This window comes from Ictalurus punctatus, chromosome 8 (genome assembly GCF_001660625.3).
Source record: "Ictalurus punctatus breed USDA103 chromosome 8, Coco_2.0, whole genome shotgun sequence".
Taxonomy (NCBI): domain Eukaryota; kingdom Metazoa; phylum Chordata; class Actinopteri; order Siluriformes; family Ictaluridae; genus Ictalurus; species Ictalurus punctatus.
Genome location: NC_030423.2, coordinates 4,295,393 through 4,315,358, shown reverse-complemented (window position 1 = coordinate 4,315,358; position 19,966 = coordinate 4,295,393). Strand labels below are relative to the sequence as shown.

Here is a 19,966-nt window from a genome sequence, read left to right as displayed (position 1 = left end):
ACAGTAATCAATAACGAGTACAACCAAAACATTATTTATTTATTTTTTTTACATATATAAATACTTTTTTTTTCATTTGCTTTTGGCAAATCTAGTACTCCATACAAGGCAAACTCATCCAGCATTTTCTAAAATACAATAACAATCCTCAAAACTATCCTTAGTTTTACTGCTGAAACACGAGCGATAATATTCAAGAACCATGGCTTAATATATTTAATTTATGCTTTAAATATTTATACAAAACATCAAATAGCGGTTAACAATCGAAGGCATAACGAGGAAACAATGTAATATATATAAAGTGAAAAACTACAGTCGTAAGATCGCCGTACAGAACCGTGGACAAAGGGAAGAGGATGTAAAGATTCCACGTTTTAATATTCAGACACACGTTACACATAACAGTGCTCCCTGAAAGACTGGCCTCAGGAGTACAGTAGTAAGCAGCACACTCAGGCTAAATAGTCAAGTTAAAATAAACCCGTGGACTGGGTTGACACAAAGGTCAAAGTTTAAGAAGTAAAGGTCATTGTAGGCACTGCAGACGTCAACGCTGTTCAAAAAATCAACCATTTCAAACTTTTGATTGGATTTGGGAAATTTCCCAACTAAATTTGGCACTTTACAGAATTGCTAAATTTCCCCCTAAAACTTCTTAAAGGATTCAATCTCGCCATTTACGTTAAGAAATAACACGCTGAAGTTACCCCCAGATGTCTTGGATCGGCTTCCCGGATGCCTTGTAGTGTTAAGATATTCATACAACTATCTTTAATGGAGTTTTCATTTATCACCTTTGTATGAAACTGTGCGTTTTAGTGTCTTTGCAGATGATGCGCTAGATTTGTGACGAGACCAAATTACTACGCGTACGGTAGTCTAATCTTCCGCTTATTCAGTACAAACTGGTTTTTTTCATGATGCGAAGAAACTCCTGCTGGCTCACTTCTCCGTCGCCATCTCGGTCTGCTTCTTCAATCATCTCCTAATGAAACAGTGATGAGAGTTTTTCTACCTTTATATCTTTTAAAAAAAGTTTAGATGAGTAGTAATGCGGGAAAAAGAAAGTAGACCACCCTTCGAGTGTACGTTTTTATTTATCAGCACCTAACCTGAAGTTATTTGTTTATAGAAGTCGGTGAGGACTACGCAATTATTATTTAGGTGCTGATAAATAAATAAATACATAGAATTAACGGACGGTGTACTTTCTTTTTCCCCATGTGTTACGATGAATCTCCTCACCTGGAGCTCCTCATCAGTAAGGTTCTCGCCGAGCTCTTTGGCAACTCTCTTTAGGTTGCGGAATGATATCTTACCGGTTTCATCGTCATCAAAGAGTCGAAAGGCCTTTAGGATTTCTTCTTTGGAGTCCTTTTCAGCCTTAAAAAGATCAACAAGAGGTAAATACACCTATTCCTGGAAGAGTTCAGAGTTCAGAACAAGGTCCTGTGATGGGTATTGTTTTTCCCATCGCAAGAAAACAAATCTCACCATCTTTTGGCTCATGATTGCCAGGAAGTCTTCGAACAAGATCTTGCCGGTGCCGTCCTTATCTACATCTGCAATCATTTTTTTGATCTCCTCTTTTTTGGGCTCAAACCCGAGAGCCCTCATCGCAACCTGAGTCATGAAAAACTCTGTTAGCGTTAAGACACCCACGTACTTACTGTGTTATTTCTGCACCTTGTAAAACCTCACCTTGAGCTCCTTCACCTCAATGAAGCCTGAGCCGTCTGTGTCGAACAGCTCGAAGGCTTCTCGTATCTCCTGCCTTATTTCTTCTGTGAGTTCGGGTTTAGGACTGGCTTTCTTACGTGGAGCTACAGCTCCGAGCGATGGCCTTTTGGCACTGGTGGCCTGCAGTAAATAAGTAGGGGTATCTTGTATATGGTAACTTCTATAGTAATCAGCACTAAAGCAGTAAACGTTTGTTTTATTCATCACCTTTTCATAAGGGTTACGTTATGTAATCAAAGAAGCTTTGGTAAGCTGTTAGGCAATCTGTACAGGATATTTTTTGGTGATTGTTGAGGCTAAAAATGCTTGATTTTGAAGTTTTTTGTGCGTTCTTTCCTTCTTTTTAAACAGAAAACTTCTTGAATTGGTGAAATTTCAATTGCATGCAATTGTTTTGCACAGTCGTTTGCGGTGATGACTGCCTGCAAACGGGACCTTTCAGCGCTACACGTTTGACGCACGTGAACCGAAGGGGTTCTTTAGCCGAATGCGCGTTGTGATGAAATCGCACGACACGTCTTTGCTGAAATCCACGGAAAATCGTTTTTTAAAAATCGCAAGCTCCTCCGAATATTATGGGGATTTGTTTGATTTTGCGTTCGCTTCTGCGATCCCGGAGGGACAGATTAGGCAACACACGTCTGTAAAATAGAAACGCGCCACTCTTTGTCATCACATAAAGTGTATTCGCCGCAACGATTAATCGATTAATCCGACCGCCTTATCGGTGCAGACTGAAGAGATCACGATAACGCTCACGATACTGTGTGATGCTGAGTCAACATTACGGTCGCTGAACATGATGGTCCACCCAATGATCTGCGTTACTGTGATCCCCTGAATACACTACAACACTAATAGACTGCGTCGATTAATCATTGAGAGTGCAGCTCATTTAGGATTGTTTTATAGGCTAGCATGGCTTCTTTGATTACACACGAACAGCATCATGACAAGGCGATGGAGTGTTTAAGGCTTTGTTGCTTATTATTGTAGAAGATACGATACACAAAGCTTCAATCTGAACGATTAATCGACGCGGTCGATCAGTGTGGGTTTACAGGATCACAATAAGGCTGATGGAGGTTTTTCCTCACCATTACTCACCATTACGGTCGCAGCAGTACAGCGAGCAGTGCAGTCTTTCTGTCTTTAATCTGTCAGCATGTGGGGTATAATACCCTCGCCGAGCTTCTGTACAGGATATAAGGAGATTTTTTACAGCGTTAAAGGATGTAGATACATGGCTACTGCTACTGTTGCCTCACGACAGCTTCTCTCTCCGGTGAGATACAGGCAGGGGTTGGCTGAGTGGGCTGGACAGACGCTTATTGGTCGCCGAAGTGGCTTTTCCCTGTCAGACAAACAGCCACAGCCGGGAAAAAACAAACAAACAACAAAAAAGAAACAAACAAACACTATATATAAATATATGCGTGTGTGTTTGTGTATACTGAGTGGACGATAATGATTCTTTTAACTTATATAACACATAAAAGCAGATAAACTGCTCCGCAAATTTACGCCATTATTGTAAGTTGTATTTCCATCACTTATTATTATTATTATTATTATTATTATTATTATTATTATTTTTTTTTATTTTTTTTATTGTCCTCATGACATTTTTCATGTACTAATAGAGTGGCGCAGGGATGACGTCATTTTGTGACGCCAAAACCCGGAAACGAGTTAGCTTTTTAGCACTTCCGGTTCTATCGTCCCTGAAATCAATGGGTTTTTTTAAATGGGATTTTGATTAAAAGCCTGAAATAAGGTCTGTGGTGAAACACAAGCTAAAAATATTTTTCACGTTTTATTATACGACATGAAAAACACCAGTAATACCCCACTCGTGATTTTTATCAAAGCTTTTACGTGTGTTGAAAAACGCGCTTGCTAACAGGTTGCTCAATGGGACTACAGACGTCATCACGCCGAACAGGGAAGAAAAAAAACAACAACTTTGGAGATAAACTGGTTCAGAGCTAAAAAAAAAAATAAAATATTCTACTTATATGTAAATAATAATAAATAATAATAATTTAAAAAACACCACTTTATTTGATTGTATTTCTGAAAGAGCTGTCTCTTTATTTGGATTCACTCAAAGTAATTAAATCTAGGAAAGCCAGTTTACTCCATACACGTATGGAGTACGTTTTATCTTTTATTTGGACCAAATGAGAGGTTAAACTGGATTGTCTTGTTTGCTTTCTCTTCCTTATATAATGTATTTATTTGTCCATTCAATCGTGCTGTAATTTTATTTTAGTCTCTTTATGTTTAAGACCTTTATGATTTGCGTTGTGCTTGTGTATTTTGTTTTTGCTCAGTCCTAAACTGTAGTTTTTTTTTGTGTGTCTGTGTGTGTAAATTGTGATATTGGTTGGATTTGTAATTTGGAAAAAAAATTAAACAAGATAAATAAATAAACTGGTTCAGGTATGCTGTGCACAATGTTAAAAAAAATCATGGATGAAGATTCATCCACACAGTGTTATGGAAAATATGTTTTAAATCAAACACGGAGTGTTATCCGTATTATGGAAAATGTTTTTAAATCAAGTTTGGAAAAGTTGTCGGAAGCTTGGTGATGTTGAAGTCGAGCGACCATGGTGTAGTTCGTTCATAGCGTAGGGTTAGCTGTTTATTTCTGGCGATTGTATTTAGGCTTCAAAGTTCATAAAAGTTGCGTTCATTGGTGAAAATTATTTTGATAATCCAAAAGCCTATGGGAAAATTCTATTGGGATTTTGTCGAACCAGAGGTGATGCTAACTTCCGGATTCCGGTACAAAATGAAGTCATCCCTGCACCACGCTATACAACTCTAAAACCAGGGCGGGCACTAAGAAGGTGCTATCCTTGGTCATCATTGGTCAAAGCAGTGGCGTAATATCACGTAACGCTCTCTTGATTGGTCAAACAGGTGTTCCCTTGAGAACAGAGGATCAGCGCGACCAATGGCAGCGGTCTGCCCTGTCAGCTGATCTGTTCATAGGGTGAATCTTAAATTGCACTCGAATAGACATACGGTTGCACTACGTAGGACGTAAAACTATTTACGTTACACCCTATATAGTGCACTTACCAAGATAATAGGAAGCCATTCGTGATTCAGCCATTGGTTTTGACTTTCTAGGAGCAAAATAGTGGTATTTTGTTCGCGCGTGAATCGACTCCTTGAGCCGGCTCAGAGCAGACCCGTATATTTTCTTCTTTAATACAGGGGTGCTTATTGTATTTGTTAATGTCATGGTGATTTTACAATTATTAAAAACAGTTTAATTCAAGTTATTATTTTGTTAATTAGAAGGTAGAGTAAGATTTCATCAAACAATTTTACCTGTAGCTGAAGGAGGAGAATAATCACTGGTCAAAATATTGCAAAAGTTTGTTTGGTTTAAACAAAAAATGGCAACGAGAGCCGAAAGAATCGGTTCGTATTGGTGAACCGAACCAAACGATCCGACTCACTGAAAAGAGCCAGAAATCTCATCAAGTTCAAAGTTGTTCTGTCTGCAGGTGTGTTGCATGTGGAGATTGGCTTGATAGCTGGTCTTTATGTGCTTGGAGGTTAGTTAAGGAGTTAGTAAAGGAGTTTGTATTCTGTTTGCAGCTGACTCTATTAGATTTGAATCCTTTCAGTGCTTTAATAATGACAACGCGCATCAGACCGGTGAGTGTACCGCTGTTTTATTTATTTGAACCAATAAGCACTATTTTAAGCAACAATTTAAGATTTAATACTAATTCTGTGCACATATTCTGTTCTTTGTTTTGAAGATGTATACTGTTTTGAAGTTACATAAGAAGCCCAAATTAATGACACTTTCCCCAAAACGTCCACAGACAATATGTCTCTCTGTCTATCAAAACTAAACTATATCATTATTGTTACTGATGGTGATGGTTTACTTGATATGTTTGTTCTTTGCTTTTTTTTTTTAAATACAGTTTTCTATTTCTTTCTTTTTTTGCTCCATTATTATTATTATTATTATTATTATTATTATTATTATTGCAAATATACAATTGTTTGTCATGCCAAAGCAAATTGAATTGAAGAAAAATTAATAAGCCTCGGTATATGGGAATACCTCAGAGGAGTTTCTGTTGATCAATTGAATGAATATGATTTTTTAAAAAGCTCAGTTGTAAGTTGCTTTGAATAAACACATCTCCCAAATGAATAAAGGTAAATGGATGGGACACCAGCCCATTGCATGGCACCATGAACACACACACATTTACACACTGAATCCACGAATGCTTTTACTGCAGGAAACAATAAAAGTGAAATTTTGTTCAACAGGTCCAAACATTGCTCATATCACAGTATCGAGATTGAGTAAGGGAGGCACAGTGGCTTAGTGGTCAGCTGGTTTACCTCGCACCTCCGGGGTTAGGGTTCGAATCCCGTCTCCTCCCTGTATGTGTGCAGAGTCCACATGTTCTCCCCGTGCTTCGAAGGTTTCCTCTGGATACTCCTGTTTCCTCCACAAGTCCAAAGCTTTGTCAGACAGGCTGATTGACATTTCCAAATTGTCCGGAGTGTGTGTCTGTGCGATTGTGCCATGCGATGAGTTGTCATCTTGTCCAGGGTGCCACCGCCTTGTGTCCTGAGTTCCCTGGGATAGGCTCCAGACTCCCCTGTGTAGGATTAGCGGTATGTAAAATGGATGGATGGCTGGAGATTCAGTAAAGGCTCAATGTTTCCTGTGAACAGAGCAGTAAAAGATGTGCTGTCATTGGCGGCTCTGGCTTTTTGGGGAGGCACCTTGTTGAGCGTCTGGTGGAGAAAGGCTACTCGGTGGCTGTGTTTGATATCGCACAGAGGTACGAGGTTCCTGGAGTCGTATTTCACCAAGGAGACTTGTGTGACAAACAGGTAATCAGGTTTCTACACTTCTTAAAAAAACCCAAAAACACTTTGCAGTGTATTTTTTCCAGCATTAACTGTTATGTGCTTGGTTCATAAACAATCTAATTTCATATTGAAGTAATTGAATGAACAACTTTTTTTTGTGTTTGCTTTCGTCAGTGTTGTTTATATAGATGATAACTGGGCTGACGATAATGTATTTTGAGTATTTTCACTAAAATGACACACACATAACTACAAACATTTAAAATGTTGGCTAGGGTCAGTAAGATATCCACTAATCAGTAAAGAACATAACTTTTTGTTTCATTCTTCCTCATTTTTAGGCTTTGCTCAAAGTCTTCAAAGATGTGTCACTGGTGTTTCACTGCGCTTCTCCTTCACCCGCCTGTGATGACCGAAATCTCTTCTGGAAAGTTAATGTTGAAGGCACACGCACTGTTATTCAGGCTTGCCAAGAGGCCAGGGTGCAGGTATGGAACACACTTCGGAGATGCACGATATGGCCAAATGTTTGTGGACACCTATAGACTTCTATCTAGACTGATCTATTTGCAAGCGGCTTTGGATAAAAGCGTCTGCTAAATGAATAAATGTAAATGTAGGTGGAAACGCTGTCAGGTGTCAGCATTAAAATTGTACCCGAGAGAAAGAAAAGGACAGTGACCAAGCTAAAACAGTGCTGTAGTCAGCTAATACGTACATATCTTTTTAAACATTTTAAATATTAGTGTTTTTTTTTTTTTTTTTTTTAAAAATATGTATAATTACATACCTTATTTACTCAATATCAGCAGTCAGAAATGGTAACCATATTGCTAGTCATGACTGTTCATGATTGCCGCATTACATTTACTGTATGAGCTGTGGCGTTGAGACAGAATGGCTTGTTGGTTTATCTTGATTTATTATAAACCCCACAAGATGGATGATATTTCATGGCCTTATTATCTGGTTTGTAGAAACTTGTCCTAACCAGCAGTGCCAGTGTGGTGTTTGAAGGAATTGACATCAAAAATGGAAAAGAAGATTTGCCTTATGCAAAAAGACCCATTGATTACTACACAGAGACCAAAATTCAACAGGAGAAGGTATGTGTGTATTGGTATTTTATGTATGTTGGCTTTGTTTTCATACTGGATTTTATTCCCTCCCGATTAGTGACTCCGATATATGACCAAAGCCATACTTTTAGATAATCTAAACGATGAATTATTTCTCTTTGCCTGCTGGGTAGGTTGTCTTGGAGGCATGCAGTAAAGAAAAAGATTTCCTCACGGTGGCAATTCGTCCTCATGGGATCTTTGGTCCGCGAGACCCCCAGCTTGTTCCCATCCTTGTAGATACAGCACGCAAAGGCAAGATGAAGTTCATCATTGGGTAAGTGTGACTTTAGGTGAGTAATGAGAAATGTTAATGTCCCTGTCCCAACATCTAGGTGATCCACATCTGCTCCATGCATACATCTCAATTTGTATAACATTACTGGGCCGTATTCACATAATAAACATTCGAGCTGAAAATAGCTAATAACTGGCTGATTTTGGAGAAATTAGTCCCAAAGAGTACTTCATAAATTTATTTTATCTCTATAAAAGATGCTCGTAAACATTACAACAACTTAGGGGTAGTCCAGAGAACTTACTATATGTCTTAGAAACTTAAATTATGCTGAAATGTGTATGCAGCTGTGATGTGAGCTGGACTTGTCCATGGCTTACCGTGGGCCAGGATGTTTGTAATGTCTAGCATGAAACTCTCGATAGTTATGAGATTGACAATGTTTTGGACTTGAACCCAACTTCTCTGTTCTGGGCCATACCACCTCAGAGATATTAATGAGATCTTAAAGCCTGAATCCAGTATCTCCTTAACCGTGTATGCATGTCGGAGCTCCAGTTCGAGAGTAGCCAGGGGTTCAGCTTTGGGTGTTACCTCTACCAGGGGACCAGGGATCATCGATTTAAATCAGGATATATGGAACAAGGGTGCAAGGTGGCTGTGACGAGTCAGTTCGTGTTTTTAGGTGATGTTTGAGCACCTTGAATGGGCCGATGAACCTGTGGGACGTCTGGAGAATGTTTTGTCCCATTCTGAGGGCCGTTGTAGTTGGCTGTCTCTCTTCGGCGACAATCTGCATATTTCGTATTTTGTGCTACTTGTTTAAGACATTGATGGGTGTATTCCCACACTTGCCCATTCGCTAACCGTGACTACAAAAATTTCCATAAACAACCTCCTCACCTCAAGATGTGAACTGAGACATGGAGATTGGCCGATATTGATTTTATATAACCGATCCTGATTATTTGCATGTTTATGTGCCCGATAACTGATATGCAGAACCGATATTTATTGATTGCTTTACTTCTGTTTTTGACACAGTGATAACACCACTGAACTGAACAAACAGTTTTATTTATAACAATTTTGTCATTTTAACTTCCTCCTTGCGTACAAAACAAATCAAAACTCTTATTTATTTATACACCAATAAATAGAGGGGTCTGACAGAGTGCAAAAAAAATAAAATAAATAAAGTGCACTGTTACTAAAGTGTCTTTTTAAAAAAAAATAAAATTTATTTTTTTACTTTAACAAAAGCTTTGATGAGGTAAACAGATTACAAACCTCTGAGTTTGTTTCTATTTCTTAGGGCCTAGCAGATTAAACAGCATATCAAGCTTTATGTAACACATCTCATTTGTGCATTAATGTTAAATAAAGTTCATTAATTAAAGCAAAGCTTGTGCAAATACTTGTGCACACCATTGTTGACCCCGTCTCTCCTCGGATACAGTGCTGCAATGGCGATCCTACGCGCAATTCTCAAAATGGCCACAAGATCGCGCCATTTATTGGTGGAGCCGATATTACAAAATTACAAAATGGAAAAATGCTTAAATATTGGGGGAAAATATCAATAAACTTGATCATCTGTCGATCTCTACTGAGATCTGTGATCAGATACAATCCTCAGGGATTCCAAAGTATTTTAACACATCCATAGGTAGCAGTTCAGACATTTTCATAGCTGACAGTAGTGTTGGTAGGGAAATTAGGGACTTTGAAACCTGGTCTACAATGACCACAATGGTGTTCTACAGTGATGGTGGGAGATTAGTGATGAAATAGCGTAAGGTTTGACCATGGGCGTTGTGGTTGAGTAGGCAGTGGAAGCTACTTGACAGCAGGTATTGCTCTCGGGACAGGTGGTGTATGAGGAAATGAATTTGTGAATGTTGTTAAGCATACCATTTCACCAGTATATCGACTGTAGTAGAACAACTAATATTGTCTTGTGTTCAGTCTTGGGTGCTGTTTTTAGATATTCAGGGTTTGTGTATATAATGGAGGGATGTGCCACTCCCTCAAACCAGTGAAACCACTTCTTTAGCATCAATTTTACCACTAAGTTTCGAGTGTCCCATCCCAGTCTTGTTCCATGTGCACTTTTCTGAGCCCCTCTTGAGGAGTAAATGAAGTGTAGTTGTTATGGGGCTGAAGTTCCAAATGAAACTTCTGTAGAATGGTTAACATTGCTTTCCAGTGAAGGGAAGAAAATAAGAATATTGGCTATATAGGCAATGATGAATTTTCCCAGCATGTTGCACAAGACATCCTTTTATTAGTGCCTGGAAGACAGAGGGGGCATCAGAGAGCACATATGTCATAACAGTACTCATGGTAGCCAGAGGGGGTGCTAAAGACACATATCAGCCTCACAAATGCAGATCAGGATGTAGGCGCTTCTGAGATAAGAGTTAAGGGAATATGCTTATTCTAGGGCTGCAAGGACGAGGTAAAGGATATCGATATTTTGTGTCTTGCAAGTGATTTTGCAAGAGATATTGATCATTTGTGACGTAGTTTATTCCCTGATAATCAGATCAGGGTCTGAGTTCACCTTTGAACAAAGAAGAATCCAGCTATTGCGGGTGAAATGGAAGGACGGATATATCCTAGTTTGAGTGCTTCTGTGATGTACACCTCCACAGCCTTGGGTTCAGCTGTTGAGAGAGGATAATTGCTGTTGAGTGGTGGAGCGGAAACAGAGAGGAGGTTGGTTGTGCAATTATAGGGTCAATGAATCAGAATCACCTTTATTGCCAAGTACCGTGAGTTTATGTGTACAAGGAATTTGTCTTGGTTTACTGGTGCTTAATAATAACTGTAAAATACAAGACATAAAATATCAATAAGAAACATTTGCAAGGTAAGATAAAGTAAAAGAGAGGAAGTTATAATAATCAGAAGCATAATATATAAAATAAAAAAAAAAACCCATAAAGCTATGAAAATTATGAGCCAGATTGTACCAGATGCTGATGGAGGAGGTGAGTATGGACTCAGTGATGGAGGTGTAGACGTGCACCATCATCGTCTTTGGTAGGTTGAACTTCTTTGCTGCCATAGGAAGTATATCCTCTGGTGTGCTTTTTTTTAATCAGAGACCTGATGTTCAACTCCCACTTGAGGTCCTGGGTGATGATGGTTCCCAGGAAGCAGAAGGAGTCCACTGTATTGACTGGGGAGTCACACAGGATGATCGGGGTGGGTGAGGCTGGTTTCTTCCTAAAGTCTACCACAATTTCCACTGTTTTCACAGTGTTGAGCTCCAGGTTGTTCTGACTGCTTCGGGTCACCAGATGGTCAATCTAGCAGGCAAATTCATCCACCTCAGAGATGAGCCCAATGAGGTTGGTGTCATCTGAAAACTGCAGTAGTTTGATGGACTGGTGACTAGAGGTGCAGCTGTTGGTACACAGCCTTTGGGGGAACCACTGCTGATGGTCGTAGAGTCAGAGACATGTTTTCCCAGTCTCATGTGCTGCCCCCTGTCAGACAGGAAGTCTATGATTCACCTGCAGGTTTAATCAGGCACACTCAGCTGGGACAGCTTGTCCTGTAGCAGAGCTGGGATAATTGTGTTAAAAGCAGAACTGATCCTGGTGTAGTTTGCTGAGGAGTCCAGGTGCTGGAGGATGAAGTTGAGGGCAGTGTTAACTGTGCCCTCTACAGAACTGTTGGCTCTGTAGGCAAACTGCAGGGGGTCCAGGAGAGGATCTGTGATTGATTTGAGGTGGGACAGCACGAGGCGCTTAAAGGACTTCATTACCACGGATGTCAGAGCGACAGGTCTGCGGTCATTAAGTTCTGTGACCCTGGGTTTTTTGGGGACAGGCATGATAATGGCAGTCTTGAAGCAGGCTGGCACATGGCATATGAGTCCAGAGTCTGGGTTCTGTCTCTTGAAGGTTGGAGAGAGTCGTACTTGTGGTGAGGGAGGAGGGGGAGGGAGCTGTTGAGGTGTGCAGCTGTGGTGAAGGTGGTGAGCTGAAGCTGATGGCTGGTGGTGAGCTGAAGCTGATGGCTGGTGGTGAGCTGAAGCTGATGGCTGGTGGTGAGCTGAAGCTGATGGCTGGTGGTGAGCTGAAGCTGATGGCTGGTGTCGCAGGGGATGGTGTCCCATTTTCTTTCAAAGTGACAGTAAAGTTTGTCCAGGATGTTGGCCAGATGCAAGTCATTAACAGAGTGGCGGCCATTAGGTTTGCAATTTGTGATCTGTCTGATCTCATTCCAGACAGAAGCTGAGTCATTAGCTGAAAACTGCAGTTGTATTTTCTTAGAGTACAGCTGTTTAGCTTCTCTCACCTTGCTGAAGTTGTACTTTGACTTTTTGAGGTGACTCTTTTGACATGAAGCGGGTAAACCACTGGCCTTGTTTTTGCTGACCACTTCCTTAAATTCAGCATACACTGAAAGAATTTCCACCTTGAAATCTGATTCTGGGCTTTCAGTGGAGATAGCTGCTATGATGAGGCCAAGTTATTATAGACACAAGTTATGAAAGAAGGGCGAACATCGGACTAGTTCACCTTCAGTCCATGATATGAGAGGGTTGTGACATTGTAGCCATTGGAGGACTAAGGCAGTGGGGTACTTGACTGAGGACGTGACGGGGGAAAAAAAAGTTCTTTCAGACTGCAAAGTGTGGAGTTTCAACATAATTTCCAAGGTGAAATGTGTCACAGTCCTTCCTCCTATGGGTCCTCTGTAGATGCTTTAGGATTGATTTGGTTTCTATTTGGAGCTCTACTTCTTAACCCATTGCGCCAGTATCCAGCAATGCCAAAATAATAGAGATGTCTGATTCAATCAGCACTCTTAATGAAATTGGTTGGTAGTATAAGAGCTGAAATGGACTGGTGGTAGTGGGTGGCTTATGGGAGAGAGGAGGAGGGCTCTTGCTTGGATGTGTTAGGCACTGAGCAATATGATGCACTGAGCTGCCACAGTGGAAGAAATATCCCTCCTTCCTGCACTTTATTTGTTCCTCCATGGTGAGCTGAGCTTAGCCAGTCTGCATAGGTTCTGAATCATTGTTGACTTGGGTAGTGACTCTCACTGCCAGTCCTCCTCTCTGGGTCTGGAGCAAGTTATCCAAGCGAATGGAAAGGAGTCCAGAGATGTTTGCTTATCCCGGCATGCCAGTTTGTTGATCAAATCCAGTCATAATCCTGTAAAGAAAAGCAGCCTTTGGTGCAGATTTATTTCATCCACTGCCAGTGGCTGGCATTTTGAATTTGAGAGCATATTTGGCTGCTCTGCATCCTCTCTGTGAGACAGCAAGAAGTTGCTCTCCAATGTTTCCAAAGGCGCACTGCAATAAAGCAATGAAGTGCTCAAATGTTCAGATAGCTTCACCTCATTGGTGCCATACTGCAGTAGCTCAGGTGAGTGTTTTGTCCGTCAGCAGCTTAATGAACTGGAACCTAGTTGGACTAGGAAGTTCCTCCTTGACTGGAGAAAGACAGAGTATTGAAGTAAAATGCCTGTACATCTCAGTGGGGCTCTGGCATACTTTTGTGTTCAGGCTATGAGAACGGGAGCCTAATACATGCGTGTGGGAGGTGGCTTAGTCAGCTGCGGTAGTCAGTTAGCGAGATAGAGCGCAGAGTCTTCAGTCTGTCAGATGGCAGAGATCGATTCAAGTGCACGTTGTATTTTATTCAAACTCGAGCAGACAATCCAAAAACACAAATTCACTATCAAAGGCGGGAAACTTAAGAGACTTAACTAGGCAATGGAACAAAGTCGATAACCAGAATCAAAAAGCTGAATCAACAGGCTAGTTTTATAGTAGAAGTGAGATCTCGCAACGTGTGTGCTAAAGTCCAGGCTATTTAAAGGGTGCATGTAATTGAGTTCAGGTGTGTGTATTTAGAGTCCGACGAACTTGAACTTGTGAATGACTCACGTGACATGGTTTGTAGTCCATGGTGCTGGTGGGCAATGGAGTTGGATTAGGCCAAAATACACAAAATGTATTGTTTTTTTTGTTGTTGTTGTTGTTTTATATTAGTGACATGCAAAAAATGCAACCACACTGAAAAGCAAAACCTTCATTGCATCTTACACGCTTATCCCTTTGATGAAAAACAGTGGATTGCTTCTTGATGATTAAATGCTGAAATGAAAAAGAAATAAAAGTAAACAAACCCGAAATACGAAACACTAACATCCCAGATTTTCCATTACTGATATGCAGTGTCATGGGCCCTACTGAAAAGCAAAACCTTCACTGCGTTGCTTTTGCATCGCCTTGTCTCTCTGTGTTGGAAAGCATCCTCAGGGGATTGCGTTTGTGTTAGGAATTAAGTGCTGACTTCATGATATAAGTGAATAAAGTGAAATACAAAGTAACACCCTCTATATAGTTTTATTTATTTATTTATTTATTTATTTTTTTTTATTGGCTCATTTGATTCTTCATTCCTACTGTACTGATGATCATTAAGAGTTTTTAGAATTACTACTAAAACATGATGCGCTAAATACGTACAGCTCACAGAATGACCTAGGAGTTCTGTTCAGTATATTTTAATAGAATATATATATATATATAATATATATAAAATCAGTTTATAGTTTCCTACAATGCTATGGTGACTCTAGGCTATGACTATTTCCACTAATTAAGATGGTATTAAGATCATTGGAATAATACACCAATAAGAGTATGGTGTTAATCAATACTCAAAACTCTATGTAAATGAAATTCACTTCTACCTTTTAATTGTGTTCACAAGGTCCACCTCCTTTTAGCCCTTATTAAAATTCAAGTTGTTCTCGGCAGTTTCATGAATTGGTTTTTCAAAGAAGGAATCTCTTAGCTAGGAATGTTGGCGCCAACTGTAAGTGGTAAAATAAGATTATCAGTCTATCTTGAGCACAGAACATTGATCAAGTCATACCAAGAGCAAGTTATAAATGTTACTACATTGATTATTCATGGTTAAAAATAAAATTACTATTATCATAGGAAGCGCCTATATTTCCTCAGGTTTTAGTGCTTTCTACAGGAGGTCTGTAGTTGATTACACAGATGAGATAATGTTTGCACAGCAGCAAATCAGAATTTCAAACAAACCAATCCAAGACCAAACCAAATTAATCCAAATGATGAGATTTCTCGTGCTGACGCAAATGTACGAGATCATGGGATGAGTTAGAAGGTGATCATGAACATCTTGGTCAATTTTGATACGTGTTTAAAATGTCAGGAATGCCTTTTATACTATATAACATCTTTTTGATTTGTGGTTTTGCAGGGATGGTACTAACCTAGTGGACTTCACCTATGTGGAGAATGTAGTCCATGGTCACATCCTAGCTGCTGAGCATCTGAAACCAGACTCTCCACTCTGTGGAAAGGTGTGTATGGGTTTTTAAATATGTGCATCGCATCATTAACTCTGCAGGGACAATGAAAGGTTTGGTTTGGCACCCAGAAGAGTACAGTTATGTTTCATTTATATTAGGAGGCGTTAAAGTGCTTAGTTATAGTGGAGAAAGAGCCAATATATGAAACATCTAATAAATATTAAAGGGAGAGTTCACCCAAAAATGAACCCTAAATGACAAAAAAAAAATGTCGTTCCAAACCCATAAGTATTTTGTTCAGCGGACAAAAAAGAATGTCTTCTGCTCTCGCGAGAACGTCCAGTCTCACAATACGACGGGACCCGGAAGAGCCGCACTAACACATGACATAACAATCAGACATGACATAAAGATGTCTGCAGATTTCGATCTAGAGGAGGACTTGTATTTTTTGTCCGCTCTCGCGTCAACACGACACGCATGCATCGTGGTTCTCGCGTGAACGCCCGTCTGAGATCTATCCAGAAGTGAAGATATTTTGTGACTAAAGACTTAATTTTAGTGTTTTTGCACACACCGAGCATTCGTACCGCTTGATAAAATTGGAATTAAACCGCCGGACTCTCAAGGACTACTTTTACGATGAACTTTTCGGAGCATGAAAGTTTTGGTTACATGGACTGTAAATGGAGGGAAAGACATCTCGCCTGTTTCATTAAAAACGTCTTCATTTCTGTTCCGAAGATTAAGGAAAGTCTTACGGGTTTGGAACGATATGAGGGTGAGCAATTGATGACAGAATTTTCATTTTTCGGTGAACTATCCCTTTAAGTTGTACAATCAGGGTTTAAAGTTTGTCCTGAACCAGTGTGGAGTGTTCCTAGATAAAATCTTGGTCAGTAAATGAGTTATAAAAAAAAAAAAAAACAAACAAACAAAAAAATTCTTTCATCTGCCACCAGGCAGTTACACAATCTGTCACCAACAAGAAACGCTACATAGCGCTGCTCATATCTTTTAGTCTTAAATATATGTTTTGAGTAAGATCTGTTTGTGAAATTAGTTAATTTAATTATTTAACTATAGTTATTTAATTATTAACAGTAGACAGATTTTTATTGTTATATTTGTATTACATTTTATTGTGCTGTACAGTAAATATGGTGCATTCAGATTACTCATCTGATGAGTTTATAGCGCATGTTTGATGATGATGATAAAAAAAATATTTTTGCTCTGATATGGTGCATTATTTCCTGTTTCCCAGATAGTTAGCATGTTAACAGTGTATTTCCTTTCACATCTCGTTGTTCCACAGGCGTACCACATAACCAACGATGAGCCGATCCGTTTTTGGGATTTTATGTCCCAGGTGCTGGTCGGTTTAGGCTACGAAGCTCCTCGCTACCACCTGCCGTACACTCTTGTTTATGGAATAGCCATGCTGCTGTGGCTGATTACCTTTCTACTGCGTCCTCTTGTGAATATCAAGCCCACCTTCACCCCCATGCGTGTGGCACTGGCTGGCACCCATCACTACTACAGCTGTTCCCGTGCCAAGCAGGACATGGGCTACCAGCCAGTGGTGAGGCTGCAAGAGGCCATAGCTCGAACTGTGGCCAGCTACCCACATCTGAAAAGAGGAGGATAATGGTTTATTGAAGCTGCATCATGTGGACACTGTGGATCAGATTTTGGTTGATGCCCTCAAGCTGAAGCAGTAGTCTTGTTCCAGTTTAAATGTGGGCGGGGAAAAAAAAGTCACTCAGGAAATGCTGCACAAGGTTTATACAGTGCTGTGAAAAAGTATTTGCCCCATCCTGATTTCTTCTTCTTTTTTTTTAAAAATCTATATCTCATCCTAAATAGTTTTAGATCTTCAAATGAAATACAACATAAAACAAAGGCAACCTGAGTAAACACAGACTACGTTTACATGGACAGCAGTAATCTAATTATTGACCTTAATCTAAGTAAGGTAATAATGTGATTAAGGTGTTTACATGAGTCGCTTTTAGAATACTCCAGTCATGTACCCGTTTTACATGTTATTGATCATAATTAGATTAAGAGCCCACGTCGTTACGTCACCGAGTCACGCCGTCCGACGCTCCTCCGGAATTTCACGTATCAACATACAGTTTGTCTTGGTTATGGTACCGTATACAGTTTTGGGTGTTTTTATTTAATTTTTTTTTACGAACGCTTTAAGTGCGGTTAATTATTAGTCATGCTGTACGTGCAAATAGACGACTGCTTGAAGCCATGGGCTGCGTCTCAAATCGCATACTTACCTACTGTATAGTAGCCGAGATACATGTATTTTTCCCCACTACAGGCCTATAGTAGGAAAGTATGCAGTTTGGGACACAGCCGAACTCTCTTGTTCGCCGTAAAACTGCTGTGTGTGATCGTGTCCTTTTTGCAAAATGTGGTGAAAATGCTCACACAACGTAAAAAAAGTTATCCAACACCTTTCACCCATGTGAAAAACTAATTACCCCCTTCAACTTCAAATCTGGTTGTGCCACCTTTGAACCAAATGCTTCCAATAACTGGAGGTCAGTCTTTCACCTACTTCTAGGAATAGGATTTACTCCTATGCTTTGGGTCATTGTCTTGCTGTGTAAAGCAGTTGTGTTTAAGTTTCAACTTACAGACTGAAGGCCGGACATTCTCCTTTAGGATTTTCTGGTAGAGAGAGGAATTCATGTTTCCCTCAATTATTGCAAGTAGCCCAGACCCTGAAGCAGCAAAGCATCCCCACACCATCACACTTCCACCACCATGCTTGACCGTAGGTATGCTGTTCTTTTTGTGGAATTATTTGCTTGGTTGACGCCTGTGTTCCAAACAGTTCCACTTTTGACTCATCAATCCACAGAGCATCCTCCCAAAAGGTTTGAGGATCATCAAGGTGTGTTTTGGTAAACTTCAGATGAATCTTAATGTTCTTCTGGGTCAGCAGTGGTTTTCACCTCGCCACTCTTCCATAGATGCCATTTTTGCCCAGTGTCTTTCTGATACTGAAGTCATGAACAGTGACCTTTATTGATGCAAGAGAGGCCTGTAGTTCCTTTGATGTTGTATCCTTTGCTCTTTTGTGACTTCCTGGATGAGTAGTTGCTGTGCTCTTGGAGGAATTTTGGAAGGTCGGCCACTTCTGGGACGGTTCACTACTGTGCCGAGATTTCCATTTGGAGATGACGGCTCTCACTGTGGTTCTTTGGAGTCCCAGAGCCTTTGAAATAGCCTTGTAGCCATCAGGCTTCCCAGACTGATGTATCACAATCACCTTCTTCCTCATCGTTTCTGGAATTTCTTTCAACTTTGGCATAGTGTGTTACTGGGTAAGACCATTTACCCAGCTTCATGCTGTTGAATAAAGTTCTATTTAAGTGTTCATTTGATTGAAAAGGGTTTGCAGTAATCAGGCCTGGTTGCGTCTAGTCCAGCTGAACCCCATTATGAACGCAGTTTCATAGATTTGAAGAATGAGTAACTATGGGGGAAAATACATTTTCACACAGGCCCAGTTGGTGTTGGATAACTTTTTTTGCTTCAATAAATAACATTATCATTTAAAAACTGTATTTTGTGTTTACTCGGGTCGCCTTTTGTTTCATCTAATGATTTTGTTTTAATTTCTGAAACAATTTAGTATGAGATGTACAAGAAATCAGGATGGGGCAAACACATTTTCACAGCACTGTAAATAGAAAATTCTGCACCACTGTGCTTATTCTAATACATTATAGTTTCTACAGTAACAACTTGTTCACATTTTTTTTATTAAAAGTTTAAAAATGTGAAATTGTTGCTCGCTTTCTGTGAGGAGACATTTAGCCTTTTGGGAAGGAGCCGTCAGTGTCGGTGCTTTGCAACAGAGGTAAAGCTGTAATTTTGACATTTTCTGACATGGCAAAGTCTTCAGTTTCTTGTTGTCATGAGTAACAAGTACGGCTTAAAATTTTTTTTTGCCTAATTATTTTGAAGAGCGAGCAAAAAAAAAAAAAAAAGAGAGGCTGGTTGGGGAACAACTATTTATAGTTGCTATAATGTAGGAAGTGATCATGGGAATTAAATTGTCTATGTTCCACAACACTGAATGTAAGTAATATATACCAATAAATACTGTGTCTTCCTCAGTAAATAAAAATGTGTTCTTGTTGATGATTTGCTGTGGCATAAGAAGAATAAAACACTTGGTACATGCTGTTGTTGGTTTATTTTCCTATTACAGCATGTTTTATTCCTTCCTTAATATGCACCATATGCCAATAAGCACTTTTTCATACCTTTCCCTGTGGTATTATTAGCTAAACTTGGGTGTCAGTTAGAAGCATTATATTCGATTGACTGGAGCAGATGTGGAATCATGAAGTTGGTGCTGTATATTTCCTTGAGGTATGTTATGTTAGATATAATACATGTAAATATTTTTTTTTGTATGAGCAGTTCACATTTTGTTAGATATTCATTCATAAATGCTGCTAGCTCAAAAATCTAAATATAGAACTGGAACTATTTACATATGGATCGTCTGTGTTTACATTACAGGTTGTGTATTAAAGTGTAATAGCTGACTGATTTGCCTCAGACCTCCTGAGAAGTTTTTTTTTTTTTGGTTGTGACTTGTCCAATTGATATTCACTAGACGTTTTGGAAC

The 19,966-nt window shown here is 39.7% G+C and overlaps 2 protein-coding genes across 3 annotated transcripts; one reads left to right on the top strand and one right to left on the bottom strand.

Annotated features, from left to right (window-relative positions):
- Window positions 1-18: 18 nt before the first annotated feature.
- Window positions 19-3,124, bottom strand: cetn2 (centrin, EF-hand protein, 2). The gene is made up of 5 exons (XM_017474246.3): window positions 2,851-3,124; window positions 1,705-1,863; window positions 1,498-1,626; window positions 1,249-1,386; window positions 19-988 (listed from the first exon to the last, which is right to left on the bottom strand). The coding sequence occupies exons 1-5, from the start codon at window positions 2,851-2,853 to the stop codon at window positions 899-901; spliced, it is 519 nt and encodes a 172-aa protein (XP_017329735.1). The 5' UTR covers window positions 2,854-3,124; the 3' UTR covers window positions 19-898.
- A 1,693-nt stretch (window positions 3,125-4,817) lies between these two features.
- nsdhl (NAD(P) dependent steroid dehydrogenase-like) lies at window positions 4,818-19,510 on the top strand. Of its 2 annotated transcripts, XM_047157072.2 has the most exons (8): window positions 4,818-5,270; window positions 5,365-5,424; window positions 6,475-6,636; window positions 6,957-7,103; window positions 7,593-7,721; window positions 7,868-8,010; window positions 15,246-15,348; window positions 16,616-19,510. In XM_047157072.2, exons 2-8 carry the CDS (start codon window positions 5,404-5,406, stop codon window positions 16,946-16,948), a joined length of 1,038 nt encoding a protein of 345 aa, XP_047013028.1. In that variant the 5' UTR covers window positions 4,818-5,270; window positions 5,365-5,403; the 3' UTR covers window positions 16,949-19,510. The 2 variants fall into 2 exon arrangements, with proteins under 2 accessions (XP_047013028.1, XP_017329728.1); XM_017474239.3 differs by lacking the exon at window positions 4,818-5,270 and having other exon boundaries at window positions 5,277-5,424.
- Window positions 19,511-19,966: the final 456 nt, after the last annotated feature.

Bases quoted from the DNA above. Each gene is read 5' to 3' on its own strand.
- cetn2 (XM_017474246.3), bottom strand. The intron at 1,627-1,704 runs GTGAGGTTTTAC...TTCATGACTCAG, and splicing joins TTGAGGTGAAGGAGCTCAAG to GTTGCGATGAGGGCTCTCGG. The intron at 1,387-1,497 runs GTGAGATTTGTT...GATCTTTTTAAG, and splicing joins CAATCATGAGCCAAAAGATG to GCTGAAAAGGACTCCAAAGA.
- nsdhl (XM_047157072.2), top strand. From the start codon at position 5,404: ATGACAACGCGCATCAGACCG. The intron at 6,637-6,956 runs GTAATCAGGTTT...CCTCATTTTTAG, and splicing joins GAGACTTGTGTGACAAACAG to GCTTTGCTCAAAGTCTTCAA. The intron at 7,722-7,867 runs GTATGTGTGTAT...CCTGCTGGGTAG, and splicing joins CCAAAATTCAACAGGAGAAG to GTTGTCTTGGAGGCATGCAG.